The sequence below is a fragment of the Pithys albifrons genome, chromosome 12, assembly GCF_047495875.1.
Source record: "Pithys albifrons albifrons isolate INPA30051 chromosome 12, PitAlb_v1, whole genome shotgun sequence".
NCBI classification, from domain to species: Eukaryota; Metazoa; Chordata; class Aves; order Passeriformes; family Thamnophilidae; genus Pithys; species Pithys albifrons.
In genome coordinates this window covers 15,688,058-15,706,495 of record NC_092469.1, presented here as the reverse complement: position 1 = coordinate 15,706,495, position 18,438 = coordinate 15,688,058, and the positions used below count along the sequence as shown (strand labels likewise).

General features: G+C 48.9%; 1 protein-coding gene across 1 annotated transcript; it reads right to left on the bottom strand.

Annotated features, from left to right (window-relative positions):
- Positions 1 to 12,818: 12,818 nt before the first annotated feature.
- GINS3 (GINS complex subunit 3) lies at positions 12,819 to 18,031 on the bottom strand. Its single transcript, XM_071567302.1, has 3 exons — positions 17,816 to 18,031; positions 17,066 to 17,299; positions 12,819 to 14,557 (listed from the first exon to the last, which is right to left on the bottom strand). The coding sequence occupies exons 1-3, from the start codon at positions 17,981 to 17,983 to the stop codon at positions 14,327 to 14,329; spliced, it is 633 nt and encodes a 210-aa protein (XP_071423403.1). The 5' UTR covers positions 17,984 to 18,031; the 3' UTR covers positions 12,819 to 14,326.
- Between the last annotated feature and the right edge of the window lie 407 nt (positions 18,032 to 18,438).

Genomic DNA, 18,438 nt, shown 5'->3' with positions numbered 1-18,438 from the left:
GGGGTACAAGGAGCTCTGGGTCTCCTGGAGAGCAGGGAATGGTGATAATCAAGATGCTCATGGAGGTTCCGGGGCAAGAGGGGATCTTTGCAACAGCAATACCTGGAACACAGCCATTATGGCTAAGGGGTCTAGGGAGTCCTAGAAAGTGGGGCCATGAAGGACAAAGGGTCTGGGAGTATCCAGGAACAGAAACACAGATCACCTGAGCGTCCTCTGAAGCATGGGAGTGCAAGTTCCTCTGAGCATAGGGTGGTCATGGTCAAGGGGGCTGGCAGTCCCAGGAGAAGGAGGACCTGTGCAATGAGGGTCACCACAGCAGAGCCATCATGATCTGGAGGTGCCAAGGTGATAATCATGGTGTCTGAAGGAACACCCGGGAGTGGAGGCCACAACTGGGGTCATGACCCCCCACATACTGATGCTGGGGGTGTTGGGTGTCAGCAGTTTGGGGCCGAGCAGGAGGTTCTGAATCACCTGAATTGTTCTAAATTGGGACAGCTGGTCCAGTGAGGACTTAGGACACTAGCGTGCCCCTAGAGCAAGGGCTGAATTCCACTTGTCTCCAAGCTGCATGTGCTTGTCCTGCCACTGTTCCTTCCTCCATACTTCTGTGGTATCACTTTAATTCATTTTTTTCCCACAGTTAGGGATGTTACAGCCTCCGCTCTCATGTTGCCTGAGGCAACTGCATGGGATATGTCATCCAAAACTGGCCCTTACCAAAACATCCCCATGGGGAACTGCAGAGGACCCCATCACCTCCCCTCAGTGTGCTTGGTTCCTCAGTACTTGTGTTGAATCAGGTATCCCAGACCTCAGCCTCATCACTCCTCAGCCATGGTGGCCAACATACCCCTCTGCTTCAGGGCACCTTTCACTGCTGGGCCAAGGGGTGCCTTGAGAGTGGTTGTGGGCAGCTCATCCTAGAAACAGCTGCTGAGGGGCTGGAGGAATGTCTGCTCATACAGACATCCATCTCCCTCCCCGGTACATCCGTTTTAACAGCTTGTCCCAGGCTTTTTGGATGGCGACCAGTTTTCAGCTGATTTCAGCCTCTCCCGCTGAGTCACTGGGAGCTCTGCATCCAGGCTGCATTCGCCTTCTCACCTCAAGGAGAGGAAAAGCCCATGATGTAAAGGAGCTCAGGGACCCTTTAATCCCTCAACTAGGAGCCAGCACAGCACCTAGCACTTAAATGGGATCAGATCTCTGCATTCAGGGCTGCCTTTCACCCTCTCCTGTGGGTCTAGCAGCCAAGGGGTTTCCTCTGAACTGGTTGAGGATCAGATAGGGTTGGATTCAGATCTTCCTGACATTGTGCAAATTCAAACCTCCTCCTCCTTCAGTTGCCAGGGATTTCTATGGGAATAAATAATTTTTCATGCTTGGGCTTTATCTTCTCTTCACCAGTCACATCTGCACATGGAGAGGCACAGGGGCCAGAATTGCTGAAGCCATTGGTATCATCAATGGCAATAGGGAGGTGGCAGGACTCTGGAAGAAACCTGGAGAGATTTTATGAAAAAAGAAGGAAAAGGCTATAAAACTCTAAAAAAATGTTCCAGAATGATCCTATTCCTCCTGAAAGCTCCTGTTGCAAGGACCACAGTTCCATCTTGACCTGGCATAGGTGAACTGGGACCCCTAACCCCGCTGCAGGTGCCTCTGCACCCCTTGGTCACCTTCCCCACAGTGGTACCCAGTACTGGCAGTGCCAGAAGGACCCATCCTGTGGTGGACAGCTGGTGATGGACAGAGCACATGGCTGCCAGCAGCAGAGAGGGACCATAGATGTAACCAGCAAGGGAAGCAGAGGTCTGAATCCAAGCTCTGAGACAGGGCAGGGTTCAACACACATCTGATTGCTCCAGGCTGCACCCTGTGCTGCACACAGGACTAATTTGGGGGCAGCAGGAGAAGCAGCCTGGGGCAGATGTGCTGGCTGCCTACGTTGGCTGTGAAGGGGATTGGCACAATCAATGTGCCTGTATCGAAGGGTTTCACGGGGATTAGGTACCACCCCGAGGCACATGCAGTCCAGTGACGATGTGCAGAGGAGTCAGAGCTAAATTTAGCCTCAGTTGTGCGTGAGTGTGATGTTTTTATGTTGCCCTTAAATAAAGACATTGTTTGGAGCATGTGGCTTCTGGTTCTGCCTTGCTCAGCCCCAGACCTTTGATGGACTGTTTCAGTCAAGCTGTTCAAGAGAGGGAGAATTAGCAGTTGGTGAGATATATCCCAAGGACCTATTTTCAAAATGCACAGGAGCCATCTCCCAGAAACCAGCAGTGCACACAATGCATTGAGAGTGTGACTTTGGTGGCTGTGGAGAGGTGCTTGTTACTAAGGAAGAGGTTTCTGTCAATTAGAGCCACTCCATAGGAATGGGACCATATGTTGGAGCTATGGCCATAGCGATGGGGCTACCAGGCTGGCTTGGGCTGGAGGCAGCAGTGATGGGCCCCATCCTGCACCCCACCTAGGACAGGCATCTCACCTCTAAAGCAGGCACAATCTGCCCCAGCCTTACATCTGCAGGGCAGCCAAAGGGCCACACCTTGCTGACACAAAAATAAGCAGTCAGAATGACAGCAGGGCAATTGGACCTTGGACACCTCAAAAGAGACACCTCAAATCCTTCCTGGAGCTTCCAGATTGGTCCCAGGACTTGTTGGTCCCCCTAGAACTGCAGAACAAGGGGAGGCTGCACCGTGGCACTGCCTGTGTGTGAGCTCAGGGCTTGGGCTGCAGGCAGGGACAGGGACAGACAGGAGCCAGCCCTGCTGCTCCACAGCCTGACACCACACATTCCACTGAAGCTGCCTGGGAAGGTACAATCCTGCAGGGAACTCAGCATCCTCTCCCTGCAACACAGTCCACAAGCCCAGGACGGGGAGCACAGCCTCTGTGACCTGGTGCAGGGCAAAGCTGTGCTATGCCCTGTATGCCCCACAAAGCATGTGCTGAGGCTGGCGAGCTGCCAGTCCCCCCTGGCTGCCTCCTGCCCTCCAAACACGGGGCTACCAGTAATTTTCCATCCTGGCTGCAGGCTCTGCCCTAACAAGAAATTCTCCTATGTCCCTCTAATAGGGCTGGGCCCCATTCAAGTGTCTCTCTTCATTCAGACCCTCAGTCCCCCCCTTTCGCTGCTTGAGCCTCCCACCACTTCTGCAGGATGGCTGCTTCTCCGAGCCCTGTTCCTCCCTGTGCTCACAGCTCCTCTGCCTCAGGGCAATGGGATGATTTTGTCCAAAAGCCAGGAAAAAAAAAAGACCTGCAACCAGCCAAGAAAAATTCCCATGGCTCAGCTGCACTCAGGCCAGGAGTAAGGCAGCCCTGGGGATTTCATTGTCAGCCATTTCCAAAACTGCCTCTGCACAGGCACCTATCTCTGAAATTGAAGATCTGGGTCCATCAGCTGTGCTAATCTGCCAAGCATACCACAGTGAAGGTGATTTAAAGAAGGTACCTGGCCCTGGAGAGCAGTGTGCCTGCAGCAAGTGTGCAGCACTGCACTGCCTTAAACTCTTTCTCCTTGTGATGAACCTGCTCAACTCTCATCTCAGCTTCGGCATTCACTTCATGGGTCTGGAGAGCTGCCTACCGACAGGACCTCTTCAGAAGGTCCCATTCCCCAGAGCCCACCCACAGCCCCTCTGTGACTTTCTGGGCTGCCTTTGGGCCCACAGACCAACCTCCTGCCCATCTCTCCAGATCAGCCCCCTCCATCCCTTCCTTCCTCCTCCCAGCCACAGGAGCGGGTGGCACTGGTGACCTGTCCTGCTGTGCTGCTTCTGTCACAGCCCCTTTTCAGATCCAAGCCAGGCTTTAAATAAATACCTGTCAGCAGAGCTGAGCCGGGTTCTCAGAGTGATGGCATGTGTGTGTTTAGCAAGTTGATAGGTGTGAGACAGAGCAGAGACAGCAGGGTCTCTCTCTTCAGAGGCCAGAGACTGGCACATTCTCAAAGGCAGCATTAATCAGCATTTTCAATTGCACAGCACCTGTCACAATAGAGCAAAGTTGCCCACTCCTACCTTCCTCTAGAGAACAGGATAATGCCATTCCAGGGATTGACTTCTTTGGCTACAAATTGCTGTGATGGTTTAAGGGGAGGGTGATGGATTGGGAAGACTCAACTGTTCTCAGAGTTTCCACAGTTCCCCAGTCACCACCTGCATTCAGAGACACAGGGGACACGTGTGTGCATGGGCTGCAGCTCTCCCCTAGTTGGTTGTGTGCAGCTTGGCCAGGAGGTGGGGAGGCGATCCCACTCCTGCCTGGGTACCAGGAAGTTCCACAAGCACATACCAAAAGTCACCTCATGATGAGACCAGGACATGGCAGCAGCCAAGGGCACTTGTGTCTCAGAACACAGACCACTTTCCCAGGAGTATGGAGGCCTTCAGGTGGACCAAGCAGATTTTTTAAAGCAGATTATATTTGGCTTTTAATACTGGAAAGGTAAGAAGCAAGCACAGATGGACTCAGCAAACCTCCCACTGAGGCAGCAAAATGCTGCTAATCCCTGCACAAGGCTGGATCTTGGTTCTCCCCTCTGTGCTCAAGCTGCAGCCCATCACTTGCAGGATGCCCATGAAAACAAGCTTCTCTAGCTCAAACCTATGTCTGGCAGGATACAGATGTCCCCAAAGGGGTCCCTCAGGATGTCTCACAGATGGTCACAGAAGCCTTGTGTCCCTGGGTGGCTTTGGCCCTCCTGTGCTTCTGCAGGCAGAGATGGATCCAGGCAAGCAAAGCCTGCTCTCTTTGTGCTGCACAGACTCCCAGACCTCATCAGCACATCCAAAATAAAGCCAGGCAAGGGCCTTGGCCCAGGTTCCTGGGTGGGTGGCAGAGCCAAGGAAGGGCTGTCACAGAGGAGGGACAGCAAAGCCTTTGGCAAAACCAGAGGGGAAGTGAATTTCCTGTGCTTGGATGTGGGAGACTAGCAGGAGTGGAGGGGCTGGAGGGTCCCTCGGGTCACAGTCATGAAAATAGAGGAGTCCGGAGCATCAGGGGTTTTCCAGGCATCAGCTTCCCTGATGGGGTGCCTGGGTCAGGAGGGGGATGCAGCAAAACAGAACAGTACATGCAGGAAGGGCTTCAGCACAGACAATCCTTGCCCAGGCAGGAGAAGGCATGTGGAGTTGCCCCAGCAGCCACCTGCAGTCTTTCCTCCTTGCTGGTCCCAAAAGCCTTTTCACAGGAGCCACCCAGCTCCCCTTGCCTGCACCACACTAGCTCTGGCCCTGACCTTTTCCTTGGCTCTCAGCTGATCAATACGTCTAGCTCTGGGGAGGATCCATCAATCCTAATGATTTCATCCCACTTCTCACTAATGCATTCTCTTGTTGCACTGCATTTGGGCCATGGACGTGGCAGATGCTGGGAGAGAGGCTGAGGGCTGGCCAAAGGCATGTCATCACTGTCCCAGGACAGCACATTAACCCTTTGCAACATAACCTTCTCAACCAGAGGCAGGTTCACCTCTTCCTCCCACAGCTCCTGGCTCACTGGACAACCATAAACCTTCCTCTCTCAGCTCTGCAGCTCCTTGGAAAGGCACATTAAGTATGTTTGAGTGCCTCAGCCAGGATTTTGGAGCTTTTAATCAAAACCCACCAATTTTTCCTCACAATCCCTCATTGCCTCTTCCCTCAGCAACTGCTCTTCTGGAGAGCTTCCATCAAACTCCCTGTACCTGTCTGGAGATGGGGGGACTTAAGAACTCCCTGACTCACCAATAATGGGAAGCAGAAGTCAGTATTTCTAGAGTCCTTTTCTCCATGAAGCCCTAACCCCAATGAAAGTGTAGTCACTTGGGTAATAGTAGGGAGTTGAACATTTTCTCCTGCCTTGCACATAGCCACCGGCCTGCTGCCCTTCCAGCCCCTGCCATGCCTGCCCAAGCTGGAGGCACCCAATTTCAGCAGCTTTCCTTTAGGAGCAGTCTGAATTCCACCTGGCACCAGGAACCTGTGAGAGCACCAGCACAGCCACACTGCACACACCTCCTAGCCCACTCATCCTCTCCTTCCTTTTTTATCCCTGTCCCCTGCAGGAGAAACAAAAGACCAAACTAAGATGAAGTCACCAAACTGGTTTAGGGAGAGCTGGATACCAGGTGCTGTCCTGGTCTGTGCATCCTCCCAGCTCAGGGGCTTTAAATCCAATCCTTGTGTCGAACAGCCCTGGAAAGAGTGGCTTGCACCAGTGGGTGCCAGATACCCATCCAAACCCATTTCTCTCTACTTCTAGGTCCTCACAAGTCAGGGTGTTGCATATCCCTGGGGTAAAATCACTTTTGACGTTGCTGCTGGCTGTGTGATCATACTGCTGGTTTACAGCTGGTCCCGGCAGGGCTTCTGGAGCCCCATCCCACATGTTGGGCTGGACCAAACAAGGGGCTCTGGCCCAGACTGGCACTGACCTTTGCTGTGAATCCAGTCACAAGCAGCCCATCAATAACTAAGTGCAAGATAACGAAATGAGCTGTCACAGCTAATTAACATGCTGGGCTTAATCGGCTTGTGGGCTTTCAGGGTGGAGGTGAGGTGCCCGCTCCAGGCTGAAGGGGACAGGGAGAGGCAGGGTGAGGGGTTCCATGGATCCCAGCCACCCCACTCTACTAGCTCCCTCAGCCAAGAGCCAGGAGTGAGAGGTGGTGTGGGTGCTTTCCCACCATCACACAGCTGTGGCATCATCTCATTGGTATAGGGACACCCCAGCTCTCGGCAGAGCCAGCAGAAAGGGATGGGCAGTCACAGGGTGACTGGTGTCAGACACCCCACACAGGGCTTTAGCCCCAGGGCAGGCCCTCTCCCTAGGAGAGCAGCCAGTCACAACTGCCAAACCCAAAAGGGTTCCACTTAAAGCCAGAAGGGATCTCAATGGCAGTCGTTGAGTGCCTCTCAATTAATTAGCATCCTGCTGATTCTACAATTGAGGCGATTGCTAAGGAGATTAAATCGGTCTTTGCCATGAAGCAGATGCTGTTCTCAAGCCCTGATTCGCAGTGATTTTTCCCTTTCCTGTGCTGTCCTGCCCTGTTGACTCAGCTGAAGCTCCAGGGTGCTGGGCACAGGCTGGGCAGCCAGGATGCAGGGGAGCTCCAGGGGGTTGGATTGCTCTTTTAAATGCCACTGCGTGCCCATGGAGGGCTTCCCTGGAGCACGCTGGTGTGAATCCAGAGCAGTGCTCATCAGGGCAGGCCTGGCCATCCAGGGAGACCATGATCTGTTCGCTCATTCTGCCTGCATCAGCAGGGACAGACTCACAGCCAGGCAGCTAGAGCTGCATTTGTGCACCCGAGAGCCCAAACTGAAAGGAAAAATCACAGCTCAGCCCCTAGGCAGAGCTTAGTAAATCCACCATGACTGCAATGAACTCTGCTGATTTGATGCAAACTTGGGGTAACCCTTTTGGTTTCACTGGAGCCAGCCCAAACTCACAGGGGCAGTACAACAGAGTACAGCCCTGCCCAGGATGCTTGACTCCACTCCATCAGCATTCCTTAGGTCTCCATCAGCACAGCTGAAGGGCTGGCTCTTCTCCAAAAGCCTTTGCAAAGAGTGACTCCCACAGTTGTTTTGTTCAGTTGTTTTGTTAATGATGCCCAGGACCTGTGCATGGTTCCCCTGCCATGACCAGGATCACTCCACTCCCTGACCCCAGGTTCGGAGTTGCCTCAACAGCAAAAGTGGCCATTCAGTCATCCATGGACACAAAGAGCAGTTAAGAAAGGGGCTGTAGGATCCATCAGCTTCTACTCCTCCAGGCATCAATTTAACACCCAAAACCTTGCAAATCTTGTAATTGAGGTGAAGGCAAGAAACTCATCCTTAAATGCTACCTGTGATGGCTGCCTGTCTGCCAAGATACACCCACCCTGCCAAGGATGTTCCCACAGGATGAGGAACAGGCATATTAAATGACTGGTTTGATTGTACTTTATCACTGCATCTTTCTACTGCTTCCTTCCAAGTGCACAGCTGCCAAGCGCCCCAGCCACAGGATGATATTCTCCTGTGGTCACATCCTCACTCCACTTTTGCTCTAATGCCTGGGGAAAAAAAAGTCACACAGCATCCCAAGCATTTGGCAGCTTCTTGGTCTGAAGTCAGGGGGAAAACTGTCTTTTATGTCCAACAAGGGTTTGTAAGGGTTTGTCAAAATCCTCCTTGTGCTTCTGCTTTCCCTAGGGAGAACCCAGGGTCCTCAAAGTACTAATAGGACAGCTGGAGATAAGCCCAGTCTTATAAGCCATACAAGCTGAGAGTGAAGTTTTCAATCTCCATTTGCTTTTTGTCACATTTTTTTGGATCACAGCATCACAACAGAGATGGAACAGCACCATCATGACCCTCAAGAGACATGTCCTTACCACTGCCTATTTCTAGGCACAGAGAAATCTGAGGGCAGTAAGTCTGGGACTGTCTTTAGGATTGCAATTTCTCAAAGCTTACCTGCAGGAAAACAAATTTCTTACAGTAAAGCTATTTTTCTTTGATATTACAGGATCCCAGCATAAACTGAAGACAGTTTCCAAGCTTTAAAGCAATCACCACCCTACAGGTCCCTTCTCCATTTCGTAGGCTAATTGAAGGTAACATGGTTTTAATGAGCAGTTGTCAACAAGAACTTGAGCCTGAAACAGAGGCAAGAGCACCATGCAGGACATTTGAGTGGCATGACTCCAATACAGCTTTGTATCACATCAGGCATTAAAGACACACTTAGGAGAGAATAGCAGTTTGAAATGGTCCTGGGGTGCTGCTGAACTCCTACACCTTCCATCTAGAGATGGAGAGAAGCAAGTCCCATGGTTTGTGTTTCCAAGGGGGATGAGCTGACGAGCAGGGGAACCTCAGGGAATGCTAGCTGTTCTCCATTACTTGAACACAGCCACATCCTGACCCAGCAGGGTGCAGTGCTGCAGCTGTGGCCCTGCCCAGGAATGTGCACCAAGGCAGCCACATCCCTCAACTGCTGCATCAGCACAATGTGCTGTTCCCCTGAGATGCTGTGTCTGGAAGTCTGCACCCAGACCTAGGCCCAGCCAGAGGGAACCCTGTGGAGGAACACACTGCACTCTGCAAACCTCATCTGCATTCCTATATGCTCCTCACACCCCAAACTCTGCTCAGCCCAGCTGCTGCCCATGCCTTGCCTCAACCTAGCAGAGGAAAACTGGCTTCTGTACTAAGACACAAGGGATTTCTGCCTTGCATAGGTCTACCTGAGAAACTCAAAGGTATTTTCCCCACTGCAAAGAGCTGTAAGTCCTCACAAAGGCTAAAGAAAGGCAACAGAGCAGTGTGTCCTGCCAATCCAGATAGAAAGGATACTAAGGCCACTGGCACTGCATGGCAGCCTGCCATGAGGAATAACTCTTCAAAAATAGAAGCATGCTAATCTCAGGAACCTGCTGGTATTGTCAATGACATTAATGAAGTGTTTTGAAAATCAGAACAAATGCCTTGGCTCTTTGGGGCTGTGCCACCCCTTGTAATTTTCCACACTAGCTGAAGAGTGGTCCAGGGACAGCCACTGCTCTTGTGCCACCCTGCTCACAGCCCCCCAGGAGCAGCAGCCTGGGCTCGGCTCTGATGGCATCCCAGCAAGCCTGAATCCTGCACAGGGAAGCTGGCCAGCCCCCAGGGAAGAGGCTCCCCAGAGCAATTTCCTCTGTGAAGCAAACCCAGTCAAGCGTACTCAATGGAAACAGTGCCCAGGGGAGATGAAAGCTCACTCTCCTTTTCCCTCATTTTCAATCCTTGTCTAAAGCCCCTCTGGGTTCTTTTTCACTCTGAGGTCCCTCTCCAGTTCCTGCCTCCTCCTTCTCCTCTCCTCTACCTGCAGTTTATTTCCTGAGATTACACTGTTTACAATGGCACTTGAGGATCCCTTCAAATGATAGAGAACCACACTGAATGCTGACTTGCCCCCTGAGAGCCTCTTCCTCTCCCTTCCTGCCCTGCTACCCATCTTCTCACCTCCCATCTCCTGCCCAAGCAGACCCAAAGGGACCACAGTGGTTGACATTCCCTGCCTTGATCCACGAGGCTGGCTGCCTTTCCAGGCACAATGTTCCTATGCCCAGGTGCTTCCAGGACTACTGTGGGTGGCAACTTCTCCAAGGCTGCTTTGCTTGGCACCCAAGGGAGCTCCCTCCAACAAGTGGTGGGGAAAAGAGGGCAGATGCAACTTTACTTCTCCCTGTTGTCGTCCCAAAAATGTCAGGACATGCTGTAGAAATGGGAAAAGACAAAAGCAGAGCACAGCTCAATCTACCATGGCCAAGGCCCACAAGACATTAAATTTGTCCCAGGAGAAGGGCTTTGAATTTCTGGATCGTATGTGTTGAGCACTGAGCTCAGGCTGGCATACAGAAAACAACCTGCTGGTCTCTTGCCTTTCTGATCTCCGTGAATCACAGCCTGTAAACAGTCAATCCTAGCACCATTTTCCAGGCTTTCAAGCTGAGGAATAAGCAAGTAGTACTTTCTGAAGGAGAAAGCAGCAGAATTCAGGGTGTTAAGTCCTCCCCAACCCACCACAGTACTGTAGGGCCCCTTGGAGCACTGACTGCTCCAAAACATGGCAGGTCCTGCCCTCTTAGGTAGTCCCCAGGACACTGCATGCTCAGCACATCTCACATCAACTGAAGGGGCACAGCCAAGTGTCTGTCCATCTACTTCCCTAGCTACTCTTTCTTGCCAGCTTTCTCCCCATTTCCCACCTTCTGCAGCAAGCAGTAATGCTTCATTTTCATTGCCAGCCATGACATCTACTCTTCTTGTAACCTCAAATCTAGGATAAGGTAGCACAACCTAAACTCTGCTTTGAATCTCACTTGACTGGTGTTTTGACCTGGCAGATGCAATAGAAAAGTCACTTAAGACACCTAGTTTAATGTCACAGGCCAAACAGGATTCTCATTACCTACAACTGAAAGCAGTTTCGGTGGGACCTGCATAACGCCAGTGGCTTAAGCTCAGACTTGAACTAAAGTGCTTCATCATCACATAACACAGCATGTTACACCCACTAGAGTTCAGCTCCCAAAGCCAGTCTTGCAAAGCAAAACTATCACACAAAAGCTGGAGCGCTAAGGCCTTCCCCTGTTATGCACTCATGTGACAGGATGAAAACAGGGCAGTCAATTATTCTTGCACGTTTTTGCCCCAAGTCCCAGCAGTTCTGCTCTGGATTTAGTGCTCAAGCTGCCATCAGCTCTAGCAAATGCACTGTTGTGCAGGAAAACAGAACCGTGGGCTGAGCAATGTTCTGCAGGGCCAAGTGGCTGTTTTGGTAGGAGAGCAGAGAGTGGGAAAAGCACTTAAAAGGTATCAGATATGTGGCAGCCTTGAAGAAGCTTAGCAGCAAGTGTTTAACAGGACTGATCAGGAAAACCAGGGTGATTTCTGAGATGGGGAATCTTTTAACTCTGACAAGCACTTATCCAATAGGCATCTGAGGTCTGGCAGATGCAGCAGAGCTGTGGAAATCTGGCTGGCATATTTGCTGTAGGCACTGCCTACAGTACAGAGGACAAAACACACTCTTAACAAGGGTGTTACCTTCACTTGCCAAGAAAACAAAACCAAGACAAGGAATAGCTTTGAGTTGCCTCCTGCCAGGCAGAGGCAGCACTAGAATAGCTAGGTTTAGTTAAAAAAATCATGAACTCCTGTGCCATGTGCTGTGTAACTGGACAATGTATTTTATAAAAAGCACATCTGGGGATAGAGGCAGCTCTGGGCAAAGAAAGCATTCACACTGTGCCTCTACTGAATTACATCACATCTCTGTTAAGTAACTGGTTCTATTAAAATACTGAACAAAGCTTTTATAATTGCTGGTTACCAAAAACGGGTAGAAAACCACCGATAAAGATCAAAAAGGCTCATGCACCTAACTCAGCTGGGTGCCACCATGTCTCTCATATAAATAACACACGTATCACACTATGTCAGTTCTCAGAACATTTCTTTTTGCTGCTGCTCCTCCGGGTTGCTGCTGGTCCAAATGACACCACCCATGGCTCCCAGGCTGGCAGGAGAAATCAACTCCTTCATTCTGCTAACCAAAAATAAATCAGTGCCAAAGACATTGTGTAGAGCAAAGGAGATGAAGAAACATGACTGTTTTGTGAAAAGGTAATTTAGATAGGTGAGAAATTGTGTGTGTGCTGGTTGCACCACTCTTTGTCTTTAACTGGGGTCAGCCCTCCATGGCTGCCACTGTGGTTTGAGAAAAATACACTGAAGAGATAAGAAGAGCTAAGAGTTTTACAAGAAGTTCATATGAGTTTCAATAAAAAATGTTTCTTGTCACAGATGGACTTACATTTTCTTCCCCTGCAAGTGAGCACAGCTCTGACATGGTACTTGAAGTCTATTCCACAATGCACAGCAGGGTATGGATATAGCCAGCCAATTTCCACCTCCCACCCACCACTTTACAACAAAGTTGAAGTAACGTGGACTCATCTCAATCCATCTTATGTTCCTAAAAATGCAATTTACAAAATCAATAGCTTATTGATTGGCTGAAATGTTCCCCAACAGAAAGTCTCTCCCACAACGAGCAAAGAGGCAGTACCCACATGGGATAAGTCAGACAGGAATCACTTCTGTTCACATGACTGCATGAATGTAGCCCCTGACTGCATTACCTGTATGAGCAGGGGAGTGACAGAAGCAGGACTGCATTATCTGTCAGGGCCACACTCTAACAGACACCTGGACTTTTCAATTTGATTTTTCTGCTGTGGGACAAAAAGACTTTTCACATTACAAGCATTCCCTTACAAAATATTTATTCAGCATAAAAATCCAGAAATGGACAACAGACAAAAGCTTCATAAAAATGCATAAACAATTATGTGCCATTAAGTCATTAAGTGCAGCAGCATTTGATTCTGCACACACTTCAAATACTTTTGTCAGACTCAGTTTCCAATTAGTCTCCTGTGGCAGAACAGCTGGCCTTGTGCAGCTGAGGTGGAGGCACCAAAATGTGAAGCCAGAACATTGTTCCCTCTCTCCACCTCCACAGGCTGAGCCAAGGAATGGCTACGCACCCTTTGTTCTTGAGGACTCATTTGAAGCATCCAATATCCAGCTGCATCTGCAAGTCATAACAACACCTCCACCTCCCAGGGATTCCCACAGAAGACAAAGTGCTCAGTATTATCAGGATCTGGCTCCTCCACTCAAGTATTCTGCAAGGCCCATCTTCTTAGAAGCACCCATTAGATGTCTCATACCTGCTTTCAAAGGACAACATGATGACTGCAGAAACTGAGTCCCATCTGTTTTCTGTCGCCAATCCAATAGGACTTCAGATGACGTAGGTTTAAGGGCATTCACACAGATCATCCTGTGCTGTTTAACAAGTTCCAAATTCAGTCACTTCTACTGGCAAGGATGACACTAGGATCATTTTACTAGGATCATTTAGATGGATCAGAAGGAAGCAAACTCAGTTCCTTTGCTCTGTCCCTTCTACTAACCAAATTTAGTAATCAGAAGGATTTCTCATGGGAAAACAGATAGCTCAGAGGTTGATAATGGGGGAGAAGTCTATTTAAGTTTCTGCTTTTGATCTGGTACAGACTTAACTCTTTGTTTCCTTCTGTTGTCTCCTCTAAAACACCCATCACCAAGACACATCCATCACAAAAGCCACTGGCACCAAACAAGAACATTCTCTACCCTGTGCAGCACCAAGGTCATAAGAGTCAAAAAGGGAGAGTGAGCACAAGGCAGCACTTATGTGGGTTTGAAGAGGTATTTTTCTCCAGGGCACTGTGTACAGAAGTCAGCAAAAAAAACATTCCTGCCTCACAAAGAGTACCTGTTCAACCCCAGTGTATAAGAAATGAAATTAACGCTGTTTGCACCACAATTTTTCCACATCATAAGCTGTTCATAAAGTCAACAGCTGTTTCCAGGAGGTTGGAATGGGAAGGGCAAGATGAGATACATAAATTATACTTTTTTCCAGATCTGGTATTGTAAATATCAATTTGGAAGAATAATAAATATTAACTACCCTTTCAGAAATTCCTCTCATAGCCTTTCAGTCACCTAGCAAACACTTTATCTGCAAATCCTCAGGAGTGATGTGATGTGATCTATTTTTTATACCCTTGCCCTCTGCCTTTCAAATTTGCACTAGTCTAATCCAAAGATTTTACAGAGGAGAATTCCCATTAAAGGACAAGGAGCCTGTCCTTCCCCAAATTGATTCACTTTTCTGTAACAGACTGCAAATCTGTATCCACCACTGTAGCTCCATGTTCTTGAGGCTTTTAACCATCCATTTCTGTGAACTTTCTTTTCCCATAGTTCTGGACCAGACTGGAAGCTGTGATTTGAGAAGCCTGTCCCTTTTCCCAGCACTGGAAATCATTCAGCCCTTTCTGGCCAACTTGAAACAAAGCCCGTTCCAGCTCATCCAGCCGGGCCACCAGCGCCGACGTGTCCTCGTTGTAGGCGTTCTGAGAGGAGTCCATGATGCGACGGAAACGGTTGATGAATGTCTAAAGATGATAAACAGAATTACTGACAGGAAACACAGAGGCTCCCTCAGCTCAAATGCTGGAGGCCTGAGCTTCTGAAGACTGGAAAACCAAAGGTTTAGTCTCCAGTTTGCAACTAGCGAAGGGACTGCAACCTGTGCACAACCTACTAACCTTGGTTACAAAGCCAAAACCACTTTGTGCCTGAGCTGGGAGAGCAAGTGTCTGATATACTGGATGGGAAGCAAACATGAAATTAGACTTTGGCTGCTTCCTAACAACAGGTACAACACAATTACAACCTATTCCTTTTAACCTCACGAGCTTCCGAGTGAGTAGAATGAATCCCATGCTACAGCAGCTCTGCAGAATGTACAAGCTGCAACTTAAGAACATCTTTGAAGTTAAGCCAAACCACTGCTGAAAAGTGTTCTTTTCAGTACGATAGAAAAACACTTAGCTATTAAAAAAACCCCACCATACCTACAACGTATAAATACCATCTTAAAAACTAAGCAACAAGACATATTTAAGGATTTTTATTTCCCTCTCTATCTTTACTTTTGGGAATCAAGAAAAAAAGGGTCAAAACACTTTGAAAGCTGTGCTTTATTTCAGAAGCTCATTTTAGAATCATCAGAACTTACAGCATTAATATAACTTAATAACTCTCAATTTGACTGTGTCACCAAATAGTTATACTTCACATTTAGTGTTTCTGAGTATTTCAGAGAGGGTTTTTTATTATTTTATTTATTTTTTAAGTCAGCACAACTCCCCTCCAGTTTGCTTTTAACAAAGTAAAACGCTTGTGTGCTTTGATTTTTCTGTCAATAAGTTCTGCTGTGCTGTTTTTCCTAAGATGCCCATTAGCAGAAAGAGAAAAGACAAGGAGAGGTGTGGTCACACCCTCAATGCACAAGGCACGTTTGCAGTGGACAACCCCATGAAAGCAGGAGCGTTTTAAAGCCTCTCTGCACCAGCCTTAATGCAAAGCATAAAGAAAGAAATAAAATGCAATAGCAATCATCCCAGCCCACTTAGAGACCTGGCTGATGAGATCTCAGAGCTGTTAGTGGTTATGTTTAAAAGCTCAAGGAACATTGAAGTCCGGAAACTGGCAATGATTGTATCTATCTCTTAAAAGAGAAAGAGGAGATGGAAAGAGAGGAAGGAAGAGCCAGGGAATTATAAATCCATCAGTAGCAATTGCTGGAAACCTAATGGAACAAGCAGACTATACATAAACCTCTGCAAGTGAATAAAAGAGCAACAGCCAATGTGGACTTGCCAAGAACAAACTGAGAGATCAGCCTCATTTCCTGTTAAGGAAGGATGCCAGGCCTTGCACAGGGAGGCAAAGCAGTGGAGGGGTATCTGTCACAGAGCATTCTTGGAAAATTTAGCTGGACCACCCATAGATGGTTGGAAAAGACAATCATCACCCATAGCTCCTGTCAGGAGGGAAGAACATACTGAGTGGAGTTCCACAGGGGTCTATCTGGACAAAGTACTCTTTGAGATGCTAATTAATAAGCTTACTAAAGGAATAGAAGTTGTGCTTATTAAATCAGCAAATAACAAGCAGGAGAAGGAGGAGGAATGACTGAAGGCACATTGTGGAGCAGAACTCTTAATTCATAATGATCCTGAAAAATTAGAAGGTGTGAAAATAGTAGGATGTCATTCACTCAGGACTAACATCAGGTTTTGCATTAAGGCAGAAACAGGGAACTGTACAAAGTCAGGAAGACAAACAATTGCCTGTGTATGCAACCTGTACCACCTCCCTGTGCAAACCAAACACAGCAGTCACAGCTCCGTGACAAACAAGATGCTGCACCACAATGAACAAAGACAATCACAGCCCACAGAATTCACAAAGTAATCCTTTTGTTTTCATCAGCACAAGTCCTGACCCTGAGACTGTGCTGTTCAGGGCACAGCACAGCAGATGCAGATCTACTGGAAAGACATCAGAAATAAGGACAATCAGAAATTAGAAAACATGACCCAGAGAGAGATACCAAATGAACTGGGACTTCTGCAGGAAGGAAGAGAATACTCTGTCCTCAGGATTTATATTGTAGAAGACAAACAGAACAGAGCTTGTATTACTGGGAAGAGCTTTGGTTTAGACATTAGAGCAAACCTACGATTAGGGTGAAGAAGTACTGAAACATATTGCCTGGGGCAGTGTGAGGTCTCATTGCTACAGAGCTTTAAAAACAGTGTAGAAAAACTGAAACAACAGTGGGTGAGTTAATTCTGTCCTGCAGCAGACACAGTTAGATGTCCTTACATCTCCTATAGTCTTGTTTTACAGGACTTTTTGAAACACTGTATCTACAGAGTGGAAACCAGGCAAAAATTACACTCCTGGATGCATACTTGAAGCTTCCAGCAGTAGTCAAGAGGACCATTTGGATTACACCAGGACATTTTTTCTGAAGACTGCTGAGCAGCTGGGAACAACAGGAAGATAGAAAAATGCAAAACTGAATTTCAAACCTTAGTTCAGATACTTGCCTGCAGGATACTCTCAGCTATCTCAGGATTCTCCGGATTGTCAAAATTCAGGAGCTGGGAGCCAAATCCATAGTAGTAGGGCCCCATTTTATGCAGATCAACCACATTGGCATCAGCACTGAACACTGTCCTCCAGGCTTCCTTGTAAATCTTTGGAAGTTCCACAGAAATGATTCTCCTTTTGCTGTCGTGTAGCCCTTTGGCAAGCCACAGTGGGATTTCCAGCTTTGATCCCTGGAGGAATGAGAGAAACCAGAACTTGTCCTTCCCATGAAAATAAACATTAAGTAGCCCCAAAGACAGACAATGATCATCATTAATAAATTTCCAGCAATACAAAAAAAACCCAATTTTGTTTTCAGAACAGTCTACTGTGACAGCAACATAAACCAGACACACTTTAGAGGCTCGGAAAGCGAGTTTTTCATTGATGCTCTACAGTCTAATAATTGTCAGGTTATTAAACACCAGAAGAAAAAAAATAAAAAACCGACAAAACCCCAAACATACAAAGCACATGTGATAAAAGTAAAAATAACTTTCAAACAGCAGCGGGAAGCACCGATTTCATTGCAGTGACCGCGGAAATGGCGGGCGGGCGGACGGGCCGGGGAAGCGACACGGGCCGGGGGCGAGGCGGCGGCCGAAGAAGCTCCGTATGCCCCGGAGGGTGGTTCTTGTTCATGTCCCTGTCCCTGTCCCTCTCGCGGTCCCTGTCGCTGTTCCGGTCCCTATCCCTGCCCCCGTTACCTCCGGGACGGACTCGGCGCTGCCGGTGCCCAGCGCCAGGGCCAGGCGCGGCAGAGCGCTCTCGGCGCGCCCCGGCAGCTTCTCCTGCGACATCAGGATGTCGTCCAGCGACAGGAAGTTCTCCTCCAGCCCCAGCCCGGGGCCCACCGGGAAATAAGCCTCGGACATGGCCCGCACCCGGCCGGGGCTCCCGCGCTGCCCGCCGGTACCGCCCGCCGCCCGCACCGCGCACGCGCGACAGGGGAGGGAACGGGAATGAGGAGAAAGACGGCCTGGATTACAGATGGAATCTCGAGTGGGGAAAAAACCCGGACTGGATCAAGGCCGGGACTGGAACCCCAAATAGGGGGGAAAACCTGGACTGGGTAGCGGCTAGAATACAGAATGGGGAAAACTCGGACTAGATTAGGGCCAGCATACGGAATGGGAGAAAACCTGGCCTGCCCAGGTCGGGAATGGGGATAAATCCAGACCGGAATGGGGCTGGAATACAGAATGGGGGAAAACCCGGATTGAATAATCAGGGTTGGGATCCAGATTGGGGAAAAACCCAGACTGGATCAGGGCCAGGCTATGGAATGGGAGAAAACCCGGCATGGATCACGGCTTGGATTGGATTAGGA

Bases quoted from the DNA above. Each gene is read 5' to 3' on its own strand.
- GINS3 (XM_071567302.1), bottom strand. From the start codon at position 17,983: ATGTCCGAGGCTTATTTCCCGGTGGGCCCCGGGCTGGGGCTGGAGGAG. The intron at 17,300-17,815 runs GTAACGGGGGCA...TCATTCCTCCAG, and splicing joins GCGCCGAGTCCGTCCCGGAG to GGATCAAAGCTGGAAATCCC. The intron at 14,558-17,065 runs GCAAGTATCTGA...TATCATCTTTAG, and splicing joins TAGCTGAGAGTATCCTGCAG to ACATTCATCAACCGTTTCCG.